The sequence below is a fragment of the Drosophila miranda genome, assembly GCF_003369915.1.
Source record: "Drosophila miranda strain MSH22 chromosome Y unlocalized genomic scaffold, D.miranda_PacBio2.1 Contig_Y3_pilon, whole genome shotgun sequence".
Taxonomy (NCBI): domain Eukaryota; kingdom Metazoa; phylum Arthropoda; class Insecta; order Diptera; family Drosophilidae; genus Drosophila; species Drosophila miranda.
Window position 1 is genome coordinate 5213781 of NW_022881625.1, and position 14889 is coordinate 5228669.

The 14889-nt window shown below is 43.6% G+C and overlaps 2 protein-coding genes across 2 annotated transcripts; both read left to right on the forward strand.

The window, feature by feature from the left end:
* Positions 1 to 689: 689 nt before the first annotated feature.
* LOC117194721 lies at positions 690 to 1078 on the forward strand. The gene is made up of 2 exons (XM_033399226.1): positions 690 to 846; positions 904 to 1078. Exons 1-2 carry the CDS (start codon positions 693 to 695, stop codon positions 1050 to 1052), a joined length of 303 nt encoding a protein of 100 aa, XP_033255117.1. The 5' UTR covers positions 690 to 692; the 3' UTR covers positions 1053 to 1078.
* An 8884-nt stretch (positions 1079 to 9962) lies between these two features.
* Positions 9963 to 11940, forward strand: LOC117194446 (transient receptor potential cation channel protein painless-like; the record flags this gene model as incomplete). The annotated part of the gene is made up of 2 exons (XM_033399014.1): positions 9963 to 11798; positions 11866 to 11940. Coding segments are annotated over 2 exons (1911 nt in total), but the record flags the coding sequence as incomplete, so codon positions are not given.
* Positions 11941 to 14889: the final 2949 nt, after the last annotated feature.

The window sequence follows — 14889 nt, forward strand, 5'->3', positions numbered from 1 at the left end:
AGAAAAAAAAAGTACAAATTAATCACTCCTGCTGCACTTATGTCGCAAACTTGGGCTCCACCGAACGACAACGTCATGTTGGCAATTTCCTGTGCTTTCGGGCTTTGCACTTTCCGGCCTTGCAGATGGTCCCAGTATATCCCGCATAATACATTAACAAGGGCACTGTCCACCCCGTCAATTCTTACACCTCCCAAATTCATGTACATCTTTGTCTTATTTTGTGTTCTTTATTTATGTTTTAAATAACGGGGCATGTATGGTTTTGGTATTTACTCATCGATAGTATTATAAGAAATACCAATGTACTCGATATGCCAACACACATTTATTCGAATACGACGATCAAGAAGGAAGAACGTTTACAGATATTTTGTTGCTATACGATACGGACCGATAAATATCACATAATTCCGAGTCTAGTTTCCTGATTTTAACATGTATAAAAATCAAAATAAAATAATTGTAAGGCAACATAAATTAACCCTAACTGATCGAGATATTATACTGAAATTAGTTTTATGCGATATTATACTGCGATATGACACTGCGATAGGTTTTATGCGATATTATACTGCGATAAGTCTGAGGCGAGTTATTCGACGATCGACAAAAATAGAGAAAAGAGTGAAATAAGTTAATAAGAGTAACCCAAGAACCGCGCCAAGATGGATAAAAAGATAGATTCAGAAATGCATAAATTGTCGTGTTTCGATGAGGACATAAAGGAACTCAATCTGTTCGAGCCGTATCAGGACACAGAGGCTGAGGAACATCTGCCGTGTGGACCGCTGGACCGGCTGGTTAGTACATTGCCTATGGATGTTGACGACGACGACACTGAAGGTGAGTAGATTGTGGCAATTACATTGGAGCAGGTGAATCAGACTTTTCTTCCTCCAGGTATCGTCGGTTACGATGTTCTGGTCAACGATATTGGTCGCCTTCAAGCGAGCAATGAATTGCACAAAGGTACAGGCCCCCGAAAATCTGGTAACGGACGCATTGGAAGAACTGAAAATGCAAGGAAACATAATGAATGGACGTATTAACATGACTGTAAATTTACAGAAACTAAGCGACTCAGAATTTTCCATTTACATGGATGAGTATCACATGCCGTGGTACCAATATGCAAAAAAAAAGGACCGGTACATAAATGGAAAATTCTTGCAGTCGCTACAATCCCAATTAACGGGAATGAAATTCATTATTTGTATTTCCACATTTGTCCCGTTTCCAAAACATCTGCACTAGGCAGGAATGCGGTCAAGGAAGGACTCGATTTAGTATTGAGGGAGGTTGAGAGTGGGGGCTTGTCAAGTCAACTGTTGGCAGATGGATCCGACCACTGCTTGGCAAATTCCATGCCGTGCAAAAGTGTAAGGGGAAATTCCCCATATTGTGGGATATGCCCCACCTCAAAAAGGTTTTCCTAAAAAATGATATACATGAGGATGTGTTGTTGTCAAATATGTATGTCAAGGAATACAGGAAAGAAAATTACAAGAGTATCTTTGTGGCTACGAAGTCGGTAGACAACTTGCCCGACTACCTAATGTCTGATAAAGTTAAAGAAATCATTAAAAATGAAATAATGAACTTATTACGCGCTGTTGAAAAACATTTCGAATTTAGAAACGAACCAATATGTTTTAACAACATGAACAGCAATACCTTCGAGGAACGTGGCAAGCATTTATCAACAATTTTTATAAACATAATGAAAGTATCGTTTAAAGAAGATTTCAACAGAAACCCAGTATATTATGCTACAACTGTAGTGTTCATGGCTCTCCAAATAATGGACCAAAAAATTAAATTATTAAATAAGACGTTAGAAAATATTTTGTAGTATGTAGTATAATTATATTAATTTTAATAATAATAACAATAATAATAATAATAATTTGTTTTTTATTTTATGTAGTATGTATTATACATGTACTATACATAATTAATGTATTTTCAGCTGTAGAATGTAGAATATTTTCAGCCTGTACAAGATTTTCAGCTGTAGAATGTAGAATATTTCAGCCTGTACAAGATTTTCAGCTGTAGAAGCCTGTACAAGATTTTCAGCTGTAGAATGTAGAATATTTTCAGCCTGTACAAGATTTTCAGCTGTAGAATGTAGAATATTTCAGCCTGTACAAGATTTTCAGCTGTAGAATGTAGAATATTTCAGCCTGTACAAGATTTTCAGCTGTAGAAGGCTGTACAAGATTTTTAGCTGTAGTGTTCAATTTTTGTTTGTTGTTTGATTGATTTTTGAATTGATTGTTGTTGTTTGATTGATTTTGTTGTTCTGAAGGCTTGATCCACCGGTGACCAGGGACGCAGGATGGCTCTAAGCTATAGTATTTATTGTACGAGTAATAATCAACTAGCACAGCACTAGCATTTAACCCGTATTCAGAGCAGACTGTAAGTTTAAGTTAGTCTGAAATTGTTTTTATTAACATACGAATAATGAAATTAAACAATACCCTTAATAATTTGTTGTCAGTAAGTAAGTAGTATATAATGGTTATATAGACAGTAAATATTGTATAAGCGAATATCTTTACTGTATGTACCATTTTGTACCAGAGTAAATATTTTGTAATTGCAAATGTTAGATTTATGCATTCTTGAATTTTCATTTCTTTTTCTTTTCGTTATAATAGTTTTATTATCTTTAATTGGTTTTCTGTTTTCTGTTTTCGTTTTGTTTTTTTTTTTTCATTTGATATGATTCGGTTCAAAATGTGTGTGTTGTGTACGCACATATTATGGTTAATGGTTCTTAATCTTGTTCGTTACTCTTTTATTACCCTTTTTGTATATCTTTTGTTTTATATATTAATCTTTAGCTAAGCTGAGGAGCGTAGCGTATCGGATCAAATCAATCAAAAGTTGATGGGTCTAAGGGGCTAGCTAACGAGGCAGTCAATGGCAATGGCAATGGAAATCCAAATGGAAATTTATGCAAACCATGCGGCAAAACTAAAAAAAAAAACTAAACTAAAAACGCAGAATCATAGACGAGGGGGAACGTTGTGAGTTGCTGCGGACACCGCAACTCTACAGTTATACCCGATACTAAGTCAGTATGGCTCTCCTCCGGCAGACGCCTCTACAAAAAATCAGTCTGAGCGTGACGTCGGGCGCTGCGTAGCCACTGCAAATTGATTTGTTCCTTTTGGCTATAAAAATTATTTGATCTAAACCAGATTCAGCAATCTGATAGATATGGTCGCTATCTATGATTCTGCGTTTTTAGTTTTCTCGAATGTGCAATATTGTAGATGCAACATATTTTCGTCCTTTGTGGGGACGGAAGTTGGTGGGGCGAAATTCTGAGATAAACGTTTTATAGTGAGATCTAACAGAAGTGCGGATACCAAATTTGGTTACTCTAGCCTTAATAGTCTTTGAGATTTGTGGATGCCACAGATTTTCGTCCTTTGCGGGGGCGGAAGGGGGTGTGGCGAAATTTTGACACAAAACGGTCAAGGTCCGATATCGCAGGAGTGTGGATACCAAATTTGGTTGCTCTAGCTCTTATGGGTTCTGAGATCCTTGAACTCATATTTGGTCGACTCGGCTATTGATGCTGATCAAGAATATATATACTTTATATAAATACACTCAAACTGTGACATCATCGCCAGAACGAACGAGAGTTTTTGAAAAACGATTAACGAATGTGGGCCGGCAATGGTCACGATCACTTTTTTGATGCCCTAAAAGGAAACGCCGAAGGTGGCTCGTTTTCTCAAGTGTCTATTGTTTCTTTCAAGAAAAGAAAATAAATAAGAAATAAACGAAATAATCATGCCTGACCGTCAGTCGATCCCCTCAGATAGTGTGCAGCAGCAGTATACGGAGTCCAGTTCCATGTTTACCCAATCGGGTTCGGCAGTAATCCAAGCCTCGCTTCATTTGCATGGACTTTTGGCGTCGAGTGCTTCCGTCCTCACATACCACATTACACATGTACCGAGAGCAGAATTTGCATTTCTTATTACCAATTACAATTAAATAATCCATCGATTAGGCGATATGTGGAGAGTCTAGCGACCAGGTCTCAGTTGCCCTCCCTCCCCATATACGACTACTACCTAAATCGTTGGCTGGATTCATTCGTTTGCCGATCTGGCTCCGCCCACAAAGCTTTTGTTTATTCGTTTTCTACTTTTAGCGGGACACAAGGGCGTAGTCCCAAAAGGGGTGCTAAATCAAAGCGATCTTTAATTAATTTTTTTTTGAAAATCTTACCATTTTCAGGGCTTTTGGAAGTTCCGGGGAGAATCGTGAAAGTCCCAGTACTGCCGCCTCGTCTGGGCTTAATTAAATTATTCGAAATTATCGAAACGTGCGGGGCACTGACTGACATCCCCCCCAATTCTCCCACTCCACACACACCCCCCTCAAATCTTTTGTTGTGTGTTGTACGAGCACATGATGTAGGCCAGCCAATTGTTTATGAAGTGCACAGCGAGTACGAGTAGTACATATGTATATACCCAATATAGAGCATGTATGTAGGAAACGAAGGAAAGAGAGAGACACGAAGCGGTCGTGTTTTCGTCGTGTCGTCGGGATAGAGCAGTAATCGGCTCTGAGAGAGCCGATAGCAAGAGAGAGAGATAGTCAGTTGTCAGTTCAGCCACGCATCAGACGTACACGCATATAATTATTCACAAACATACTTGTAAAACTTGGAGCTGTTATAATTTTAAGTCCAACATACTTATCAAATAAATGTTACTCGTTGCCATCAAGCAACTTAAACTACTACAAATTGGGGGCTCGTCCGGGATAAGCCCAAGACAACAACATTTGCAAGTGAGATTTGTGCGTGTATTTGGAAATTTTGGCGAACACGAGGCTAGAGCTACAAGGAGACAAGCGGCACAGAGACGACAATCTGAGCGCGTTCGTTCCAAAGAGAGCAGAAGCGACAAAACGACGGCAGACGGCAGCAAACACAGCAAGAATCAAAACCTTCGTTGTTGTTGTTGTGCATTGCGTCTGAGAGGCTAGAGCTACAAGGAGACAAGCGGCACAGAGACGACAATCTGAGCGCGTTCGTTCCAAAGAGAGCAGAAGCGACAAAACTACGGCAGACGGCAGCAAACACAGCAAGAATCAAAACCTTCGTTGTTGTTGTTGTGTATTGCGTCTGAGAGGCTAGAGCTACAAGGAGACAAGCGGCACAGAGACGACAATCTGAGCGCGTTCGTTCCAAAGAGAGCAGAAGCGACAAAACGACGGCAGACGGCAGCAAACACAGCAAGAATCAAAACCTTCGTTGTTGTTGTTGTGCATTGCGTCTGAGAGGCTAGAGCTACAAAGAGACAAGCAGCAAGGAGACGACCATTTTGTAACAGCAGAAGCAGCGACGATTCGGGAAGCGACAACGAGTTAACGGCGAACAGCGAGAGCAAGGCAAGGCAACAAAGAGAGGACGGCAACAGCGACATCGACAGGCAAGCGAGATCTGGATGTGGTGGTGTGTGTGCGTCAAATTTGGAGTCTGAAAAGTTCTGCGCAGAAGCGAGAGTTAACAAGGGTAAACCCATAGTAAGGTGAGCGTTAACAGAGAAGAGATCGTTAACAGTGACGACTTTAAAGGCGTTTTCGAAGTCGATGTTAACTGGAAAATTGTTAACAGGCCAGCAGTAATAAGGTTGCTTAAGTTGATTTAATTACATTTTCTTAGATATAAGCTAATATCAATTATTTTGTATTTAAATCGTCACGATGCAAGTTGAAGAGATAATGACACTGAGAGTCGCACATTTGCGAGAGAAGTTAAGAGAGCTTGCGTTGCAGACGACGGGACGAAAGCGCGATTTGCAAGATAGACTATTAATACATCACGGCTTTCCAGTTGAGGATGAAGAAGAGTCAGTTGTCAGTTCAGCCACGCATCAGACGTACACGCATATAATTATTCACAAACATACTTGTAAAACTTGGAGCTGTTATAATTTTAAGTCCAACATACTTATCAAATAAATGTTACTCGTTGCCATCAAGCAACTTAAACTACTACATGTATATGCGATGCATGTGTGTGTATCCACTTTAGTTAAGTTAAGCATGTGTCCATGTGTTTGTGAGCTGTCCGTATTTCGGTGCCAGCTAAACATTTCTTGTATACAACTATATTTTGTTGCTTTTTATCTGCGGATGCCACTCGGAGGCGGTTCAGCATGAAGTCATGCTTGGTCTCAGCTCCAGCCCCATCTCCTCACGCATTCATCTTAACTACGAAGTTTTTATGATGACAATTTCGGGGCTGCGTTTCACTACAAGTCAAGTATATATTTCACTGTAAAAGAACTTCATTTGTAGATCAAGATTGTAGTTTTTTTCTGCCACACCCGAGTACTTTTTTCTTCATACTAGAATTTTTGGTTATTTCCCTTTGTTTTTCCAGTTTTAATGCCAAGTGTAAACAAAGCGTCTCGGGCCATACCATCGCCTGTTGTTCATTAAGTGCAGCAAAACGCTGAGAATGCATTAAAAAAACGAGGGGGAACGTTGTGAGTTGCTGCGGAGACCGCAACTCTACATTTATACCCGATACTGCAAATTGATTTCTTGCTTTTGCAAAAATGATCCGATCCGATCCAGATTCAGCAATCTGATAGATATGAACATTATCTATGATTTTGCGTTTTTTGTTTTCTCGAATCTGCAATATTGTGGATGCAACAGATTTTCGTCCTTTGTGTGGGCGGAAGGGGGTGGGACGAAATTTTGAGATATACGTTTTATAGTGAGATCTAACAGGAGTGCGGATACTAAACTTGGTTACTCTAGCGTTAATAGTCTCTGACATTTGTGGATGCCCCAGATTTTCGTCCTTTGCGTGGGCGGAAGGGGGTGTGGCGAAATTTTGACACAAAACGGTCAAGGCCGATATCACAGGAGTGTGGATACCAAATTTGGTTGCTCTAGCTCTTATGGGTTCTGAGATCCTTGAACTCATATTTTGCAATTGGCAAAACCGACCATGAAACTTATGTGTTAGAGAGAGACAGAGCGAGAAAGAATGAAATTGTTTTCTTGATTCTGGCTATATTAATTATAAGATCTGGTTCAGAATTTGCCCTCTAGAAGATATAGTCATCTTCTACGATTCTGCGTTTTTGGTTTTCTCGTATCGTCGAAATTGTGGATGCCACAGATTTTCGCTCTTTGTGGGAGCGGAAGTGGGCGGGGCAAAGTTTTGAAATTTTCTTGTAGCAGTGACATATCACAGAAGTCTGGATCCAAAACATCGTTGCTATAGCTCTTATAGTCTTTGGGCACTAGGCGCTGAAGGGGACGGACAGACGGACTGACGGACAGACGGACGGACGGACGGACGGACAGACAGACAGACATGGCTCAATCGACTCGGCTATTGATGCTGATCAAGAATATATATTTTATGGAGTCGGAAACGATTCCTTCTGGACGTTACACACATCCACTTTTACCACAAATCTAATATACCCCAATACTCATTTTGAGTGTCGGGTATAATAATGCCATAAATTGGATAAACAATCCAAGCACAGTTTGCCAAGAAACAGACTTTATGGACAAGCAATTTAGTTTAGTGTTTCTCTGCTCTCCTCCTCCCACGCAGCTAGAGGGTCTCTCCCATCACGTATTCGGAAAGGGTATGGTAAAATATCATGTGAGAATGTTATAGCAGTGTAAGACAGTACGTATATAGTATAAATTATTGACAGACGATCGGAGAAACGCGGCTGATCCTGTGCAGCTGGAAATATACATATTCAGTTTATCGCGTTAAAAACTTTACATTAATCACGTCTGTCCCCCTTCTACTTACTCTTTCCGAAGTGTTGTCATTTGCTGATTTCCCTTTTGCAGCTGCACCAACACAAAGAACTTTAGTAGAGGATTCGGTGTGCAGCTCAGAGCCAATTTTGTTGGGCAATTTCCTAGGCTCCAGCTCTCTCAGTCTCCAAATTCCAGATGTTCCCACAGACAGAAAGAAGAACAGGGCTGAAAGGTTTATAAATATAAATTCACTCAAAGAAAAAATGAGAAGTCGAAACAGTTTTCGACTGTTTTCGCGAATGAAGATAATCTCATTATTATTTTTCTTTTAAAACTAGTAATAATGTCGCTGGACTCCCTTTCCTTTGTGACACACTTTATTCTCAAATTCCAGAGTGATACGAGTACTTTTTTTTTAACAGTGTTATAGTATATACATATGTGAGCTCCAAGAGAAGGGGGAATAAAATGCCACTCCAGACTCGTATACTCTGTGATTTCGACTGGTTTCCGTAGATGAAGCAAATGTTTAAGAGTTTAAGGGCAATTTGTGTTTTCCGAAGCTTTTCGCAATAAGTATAGATTACCTTGACTACATCAATATTTCTGAAAGTAGTGCTCTTAATTGCTAGGGTCAGATGCGACTGAGAGAGGAGTTGCTCACTTTTGAAATCGTTTGCTGTTAAGTTTTCTGTTAATTATTGTGATATTACGCCATTCTGTCAACCGATGTATTAGTAAGACTTTGGGTCGAGCTTCAGCTTGGACAAACAATGAAGTTGTTTGTCAATTGCTTGGGCATATATTCGTACTCAGGTGGAAAAACAAATACCAGACTGGGGAAGAGGTTAAGATGGGAGACAAGAAAATATCAAATAAAGGGCCAATTAAGGAAGGTGATTGTGCGATTCTGTTTATCTTATCAACGACAAATTTTGACCCCAGGGGCGTCATTTACAATCCTCAATTTGTTTGCATACTAAAGCAACATTAGCCGAAGAGCTACCTACAAAAGAGAAGACGATGTTTCCTGATTCCCAATTCGTAGGCTATTGATAAACAATCAGTGGGGGAATATTCAAATTAGCCAGGTCTCATGTGTGATTAGCCGATTTCTCACACATTTCAAGCATCAAAGCAGACAGCAGACAGAACGGAACAGAACAGAACAGAACACAACAGAGCGGAGAAGACGTTGAGCTGACGGCTGGAGGGATCAGATCCCACAGAAGAAGACGCCTTGAAATTTACGAAAAGAGCCGCCTATAAATCGCAAGATTTCAGCACTGCCCAGGGCTTTATCTAAAGCTCCATTCGGAACAGTATTCAAAGCATAAAGCGTAACCAATTGATTGCTAATTGATATTGATGTGTCGATTATTTTATGATTATTCTTTATGATCGTTAAATTTTGATATACCAAAAGGCGAGCGAGATCGAACACCAAACTTGATTCAGATTTGTAGATCACTTTGAACAATCAAGCCACTCCCTGAGTACTTCTCAGGCCTTGTCTTACCTTGTCTTCAGTTTGATTGTTATAATTTAATAACTACACGGGAGGGAAAATTAAGTCTGTAGTTCGGGTACCACAAAAACCACTTAAAGACGCTGTCTTTAATTGCCACCAAAACGAAGATTTGGTTTTTGTTTTTCGAGAAACCTGTGGGGTAGCTTTCGGCTGCGGATGTGGCTGTGACTGTGGCTCTGCCTCCAGCTTCTGGCCAGCTCCATGGACAGACAGTCATTTGTGTGAAAATCATCGTAGCATGAAGCGTTGTCAAATACCGTTTGTTGCGGGGGTCGGTCCACTCTCATGCTTTTGTTTCGGCCATTTCAAGGTCTGTACAGAAACCGTCTGTTGGGTCAGACCTCCCTCCATTGACCAGAGCAGAGCTCTAACAATGCGGGTTCTGGCATCATTTTCATAGAAACGGCATTAGAAGTTACTCATACGCTGCGTGGGTTGTATAAGATTAACGAAAGCCCACACAGACATAGCTCATCCTCCCCATTCTCACTTGACACTTTGCAGACAGCAGAATGAGCTCTAACAACTGCGGTTTCATCGATCCGCAGGGCCAGTTGAGCACAGCCCTCGCTAATCGGGACATACGGGAATTCCACACTGCCCTGGACAGCGGTGCCCAGGCCAGGTGGGCTCCTGCATTCAGCTGCTGCTCGAGTACGGAGCCTCTCCGAATTTGGTGGATCAGGGCGAGTTCACGCCCCTCCACCATGTGCTGAAGAATAGAAAGATTGAGGCAGGCACTAAGCTGGAGCTGATCCGACTTTTCCTGAAACAACCACAGTTGGACATTGACTGCTATCGGAACGGGCAGGTACGCCAGATGCTGAGGGATCAGTATCCGGAACTGCCGTTGCCGGAGCTGCGCGAGGCCGGAGCAGAGATCGACTTCGAGCGACTCCTCCGCACGCTGCGGGACGGAGACGATAACCAGTTCGAGCAACAGTTCGCGGAGTACCACCAGAACGTCAGCGGAAACGCAGACAACCAATGCAATGACAACCAGGAGGAGTATCAGTCCCTGCTGGCGGAGAGTATCAAGCGGGGCAAGCAGCGAGCCTTTGAGGCCATCCTCGAGACGGGCATCAACATTAATCCTTCAAAATTGAGCGACATCAGCCCCGTGGAGTTGGCCATAATCTGGGGCAACCACAGGGCGCTAGAGAAGCTGTTGAAGCATCCGCAGCTGAGGCTGACATCGCATTCCAAGCTGCTGAACGCGGTTATCAGTCGCCTGGGTGAGCAGCCGCTGGACGACTTCTGTGACCACCAGCGCTGCTTCCAGCTGCTGCTCGAGAGCGATCGTGTGGACATCAATGAGGCGGACAAGGCTGGCTTGGTGCCACTCTCCTATGCAGTCAAGTATCGCAACACAAAGGTGGCACAGGAGCTTCTACGGCAGGGAGCGAACATCGGGGCGAGAAGCGCGTTCGGAGATCTTCCCATACAGGAGATGGACCCGAAAGTGCTGGAGGAGCACTTCGATTCCTGCATCACCACCAACGGGGAGAAGCCCAGTGACCAGAGTTTCGAGATCATCATCAACTACAAGAATCTGATGAGACGCCAGCGAGAGCCCGGGCAGTCGGACAAGCGGAGCATTGGCCATCCTCACCAATTGGAGGACGAGATGACTCCAATCGCATACATCGCCGATTCCAAGGAGCTGCGTTACCTGCTGCAGCACCCGCTAATCTCGAGTTTCCTCTTCCTCAAGTGGCACCGCCTATCGGTGATCTTCTATCTGAACTTTCTACTTTACTCTCTCTTCACTGCCTCCATTATCACGCATACTCTCCTTAAGTTCCACGAAAGCGACCACACGGGCCTGACTGCCCTCTTCGGCCTGTTCTCTTGGATAGGGATTGTGTATCTCATGATCCGAGAGGTCATACAGCTTGCCATGTCGCCGCTGCTGTACTTCAGGTCCATCACGAACCTGATGGAGGTGGCTCTCATTGTCTTGTCGATCCTAACCTGCATGGAAGCCAGCTACGACAAGGAGACGCAGTGCATACTGGCCGTCTTCACCATTCTGCTGGTGTCTGTGGAGTTCTGCCTGCTGGTTGGCTCCCTGCCAGTACTCTCAATTTCGACGCACATGCTCATGCTGCGCGCCGTCTCCAGCAGCTTCATCAAGAGCTTTGCTCTCTACTCGATCTTTGTTCTTACGTTTAGTCTGTGCTTCTACATACTGTTTGGCAAGCCCCAGGTGGATTCCTCCTCTCCGAAGGACAGCACGCCAGAGCCAGCAAAGGAGGGAGAAGATGGTGGTCCCTTCAACACATTCTCCGTGCCCATCGAGGCGCTCATCAAGACGATTGTGATGCTCACGGGAGAATTTGATGACATAAAGTTTGACATTGACATAAAGTTTGACAGCGTCTACACTTACCTGATCTTCCTGCTCTTTGTGTTCTTCATGACCATTGTGCTGTTCAATCTCCTTAATGGTCTGGCTGTCAGCGATACTCAGGTGGGTTTATATTTCCTTTTCTTCCTCGGCTTTATCCAACTGTTTTCTCCCCTCTCTTTTCCCACAGGCCATCAAGGCCCAGGCGGAACTGAACGGCGCCATTGTCCGCACCAATCTGCTGACCCGCTACGAGCAAGTTCTCACTGGCCGAGATGGACACGCTCAGACCTCATCGTCCCAGTTGAACAAAGGCAGTCGGTTCGCTCGAGGAAGACCATGAGCTAGTCACCGGTTCAATCGTAATTTTCTTCATGCTTTTCTTGAGTTTCACGCCCTCGTGGCTTTTCCCACACTTGGGACCCCACTAGGCAGAAAAGCGAAAGGAGAGAAAATCTTCACTGATGAATCGCCTGATCGGATCGGATGGGCTGTTATATACTCACAACACATACTCATTGGCCGCATTTGCGAATCGCTGGGCTGTGAACAAGCTTGAATTGAAAGAGTGTCGGCACTTCGGTGTGCCAAAGATACATATCTTTACCCCTTGAATCAGCTCGTGTTGATTTTTCTGCCGTGCATTGCACTTTTGAGCTCAGGTCCTAAACGAGAGTCACACACCACACACATGCACATTATTATCATTATCATCATCATTATGATAATGACTGTGAGCGAACGAATGCTGATGAAGCCTCATTGTCAATGTCGAAAGTTATGGGATTGGTTAAGGAAACCCAAGGTGGGATATGAAAAGTATTGCGTTCTGCTCTGGCATAGGATCCCAGCTTTAATATGTAACGTGTGACCTACGCACGTCTGTGTATATAAATCCTGCCAGGCTAGCTGTTATTCAGCGAACGGCTATTGGAGTGATGTTCTTGCCCCCCTCCTGCTGGTGGCCTATACGCATTATACCGCGAATGGAGTAGCGTGTCACGACGAAAATGCTTAACCGGGAGACACTGTTTATCCCTGAATAGAATTGTGGATGTGTGCTGGAAAGGTATCTCAACTCCGCCTCTGGTGTTGTCGAGGTCGTGTCGCCCACCCTACCATGGCCATTCCAAACCGTTCGATTTATTGACAGAATGGCCCCTTTGTCCGAGGCGTCCTACATGGGGAAATTGCCAGCGAAAGCAAAGCGGTAGATTAATACATTACAAAGTTTATTCACTTACTGGCTAAAACAATAACATTACCCGCAAATACCATAATATAATCACCCACATTAAAAGAGTAGCTAAATGAAATATATGTATAAAATTCCTACAAATACTTGGCTATGTGTCATACAAACGATACACTAAACAAGTCCGAAATGGACAAACTAACTTGCTTGCTGACTCCGTAATGTTACGAAACCAATTCGAGTGGGCACTTCTCCCTCTCACTCACCGACCGGCCCTAGTTCCCTTGTTTCAAGTTGTAATTTATCAATAACAGAATTTAAGTCCACTCATACCTTTTCTCCAGTTTATGGCTCCATCGGCGAAAGCGCTTTCCTCGATGAATACCTAAAGCTGCTGTGGTGGAAGAACACTTAAATGGGCACAAGGTTGGGGGAAATCATATTTGCAGATCGGCGAGAGTCACGAGAAGCCACTACCGGAATCAAATCTAATTCTCTCCTAATTAACTCCGCACAGAAATCATAATTAATTACACATTTACAAACACGAATACAATTACTCCGTCAATCCGTTGCTTCCTCTTTTTTTCTATTCTCTTTCTCCCGACTGTTATCTATGTTTCCTTTCCACCTCCTGGGGGAAAGGGAACAGCACAAATTCTTTCCCCTGCTTCTGCAGGTGAAAGGTACGCGAAAGCAAAGAAAAGGCCAAACGGCCAATCTCCGACGGTGCTAGATCGACACTTTCTCTCCGCCGATCTGCTCGCGACCAAGGGACGGGCCCTCCTTATCTGCCGCGTCGCGCTCGACTACTAAAGTGCCGACGCCAACGTCTCGGGAAGCTAGCCGCTTGGGGGACCGAGCGCTCCTCAAATGTCTTCTCCCTCTACTTCCACGCTCGCTTCTCCGATGGCTGAGCGCTTTCCAGACAGTCCCAAAGGTTTAAACGCCACTTTGTTAGGCTTGTGGCTGCTGTTGGCTTCCTTGGACGATCGAATCCGCACTGATTAACTCGATATACTAAGCGCCAGGACTACAAATGGGAGAACTCTTTATTCTTCTTTAGCCCTTCTCTTCTCTTCCCGCAGCACTCACCCCAACCGGACTCAGCGCTATACGGCTTCTGACGACTGAATAGCCCACTCGCCTTCAACCAAGAATCTCGCAGTCGAATCTTGGATTTAGATATTTAGATTCCCTAGAGTTTTTCTCTTCACTAAATTCTTGGTTTTTCCTTTCCGTCGGACCGATACGCAACCGACTCAATTGACTTCCACGAGGGAATAGCCGATAGGGACGCCAACGTTCTGGCGGCAAATCCTCTAACAGGTCCCTGGATGCATTTTCAACAGAGAAAGCCTGACGTTTTGACCTGTTACCGTCTTTTTGGTTTTTCCTTGACCTGTCGTTCGCCTGCCACTCTGAGCACTAGATGGCGCCACAAAAAAACTCAGCATTTCCTGCTACAAGCGCTACAAAATCACCCCCGAAAGATCAGGCTTGGGGGTCACACTCCCAAGAATGATAACAGGACAGCTTGAAGCAGTTGGTTTACTGACGAAGATCTTTCGCGTGAAACCGTCCTACGTAACGACCCTGCAAATCCTCTAACGCATAGTAGGCCTGCCCTATCTTCTTTTTGACCCTGGCCTTCAGAAAGGCCGGACCCAACTTCGCGCTGTACCCTGACTGAAAATTGCTCTGCCTGAAATTTCTTCGGAACACCTCCTGGCCGACATTGTAGGATATGTCTCTTGACAGTAAGTTATACTGCCGTTCATTCTTATCGTTCTGTTTTTTCATGACTTCTAGAGCCTTGCTTCGAACCAAGTCTAATGAATCCTCCCGCGAGAAAACTGCTGACCTGTCGTCCATCACCCGCAATGCTCTCAGAAGCTTGTAGGTTGCCCCGGACGTGATGAAATGCTGTCCGAACGCCATATAATAAGGATTTGCATTCAGACTTGCATGCACCGCCGAACGCAATGCGCAGCAAATGCTGCTGAGGTGCTCGTCCCA

Bases quoted from the DNA above. Each gene is read 5' to 3' on its own strand.
- LOC117194721 (XM_033399226.1), top strand. From the start codon at position 693: ATGCATAAATTGTCGTGTTTCGATGAGGACATAAAGGAACTCAATCTG. The intron at 847-903 runs GTGAGTAGATTG...TTCTTCCTCCAG, and splicing joins TGACGACGACGACACTGAAG to GTATCGTCGGTTACGATGTT.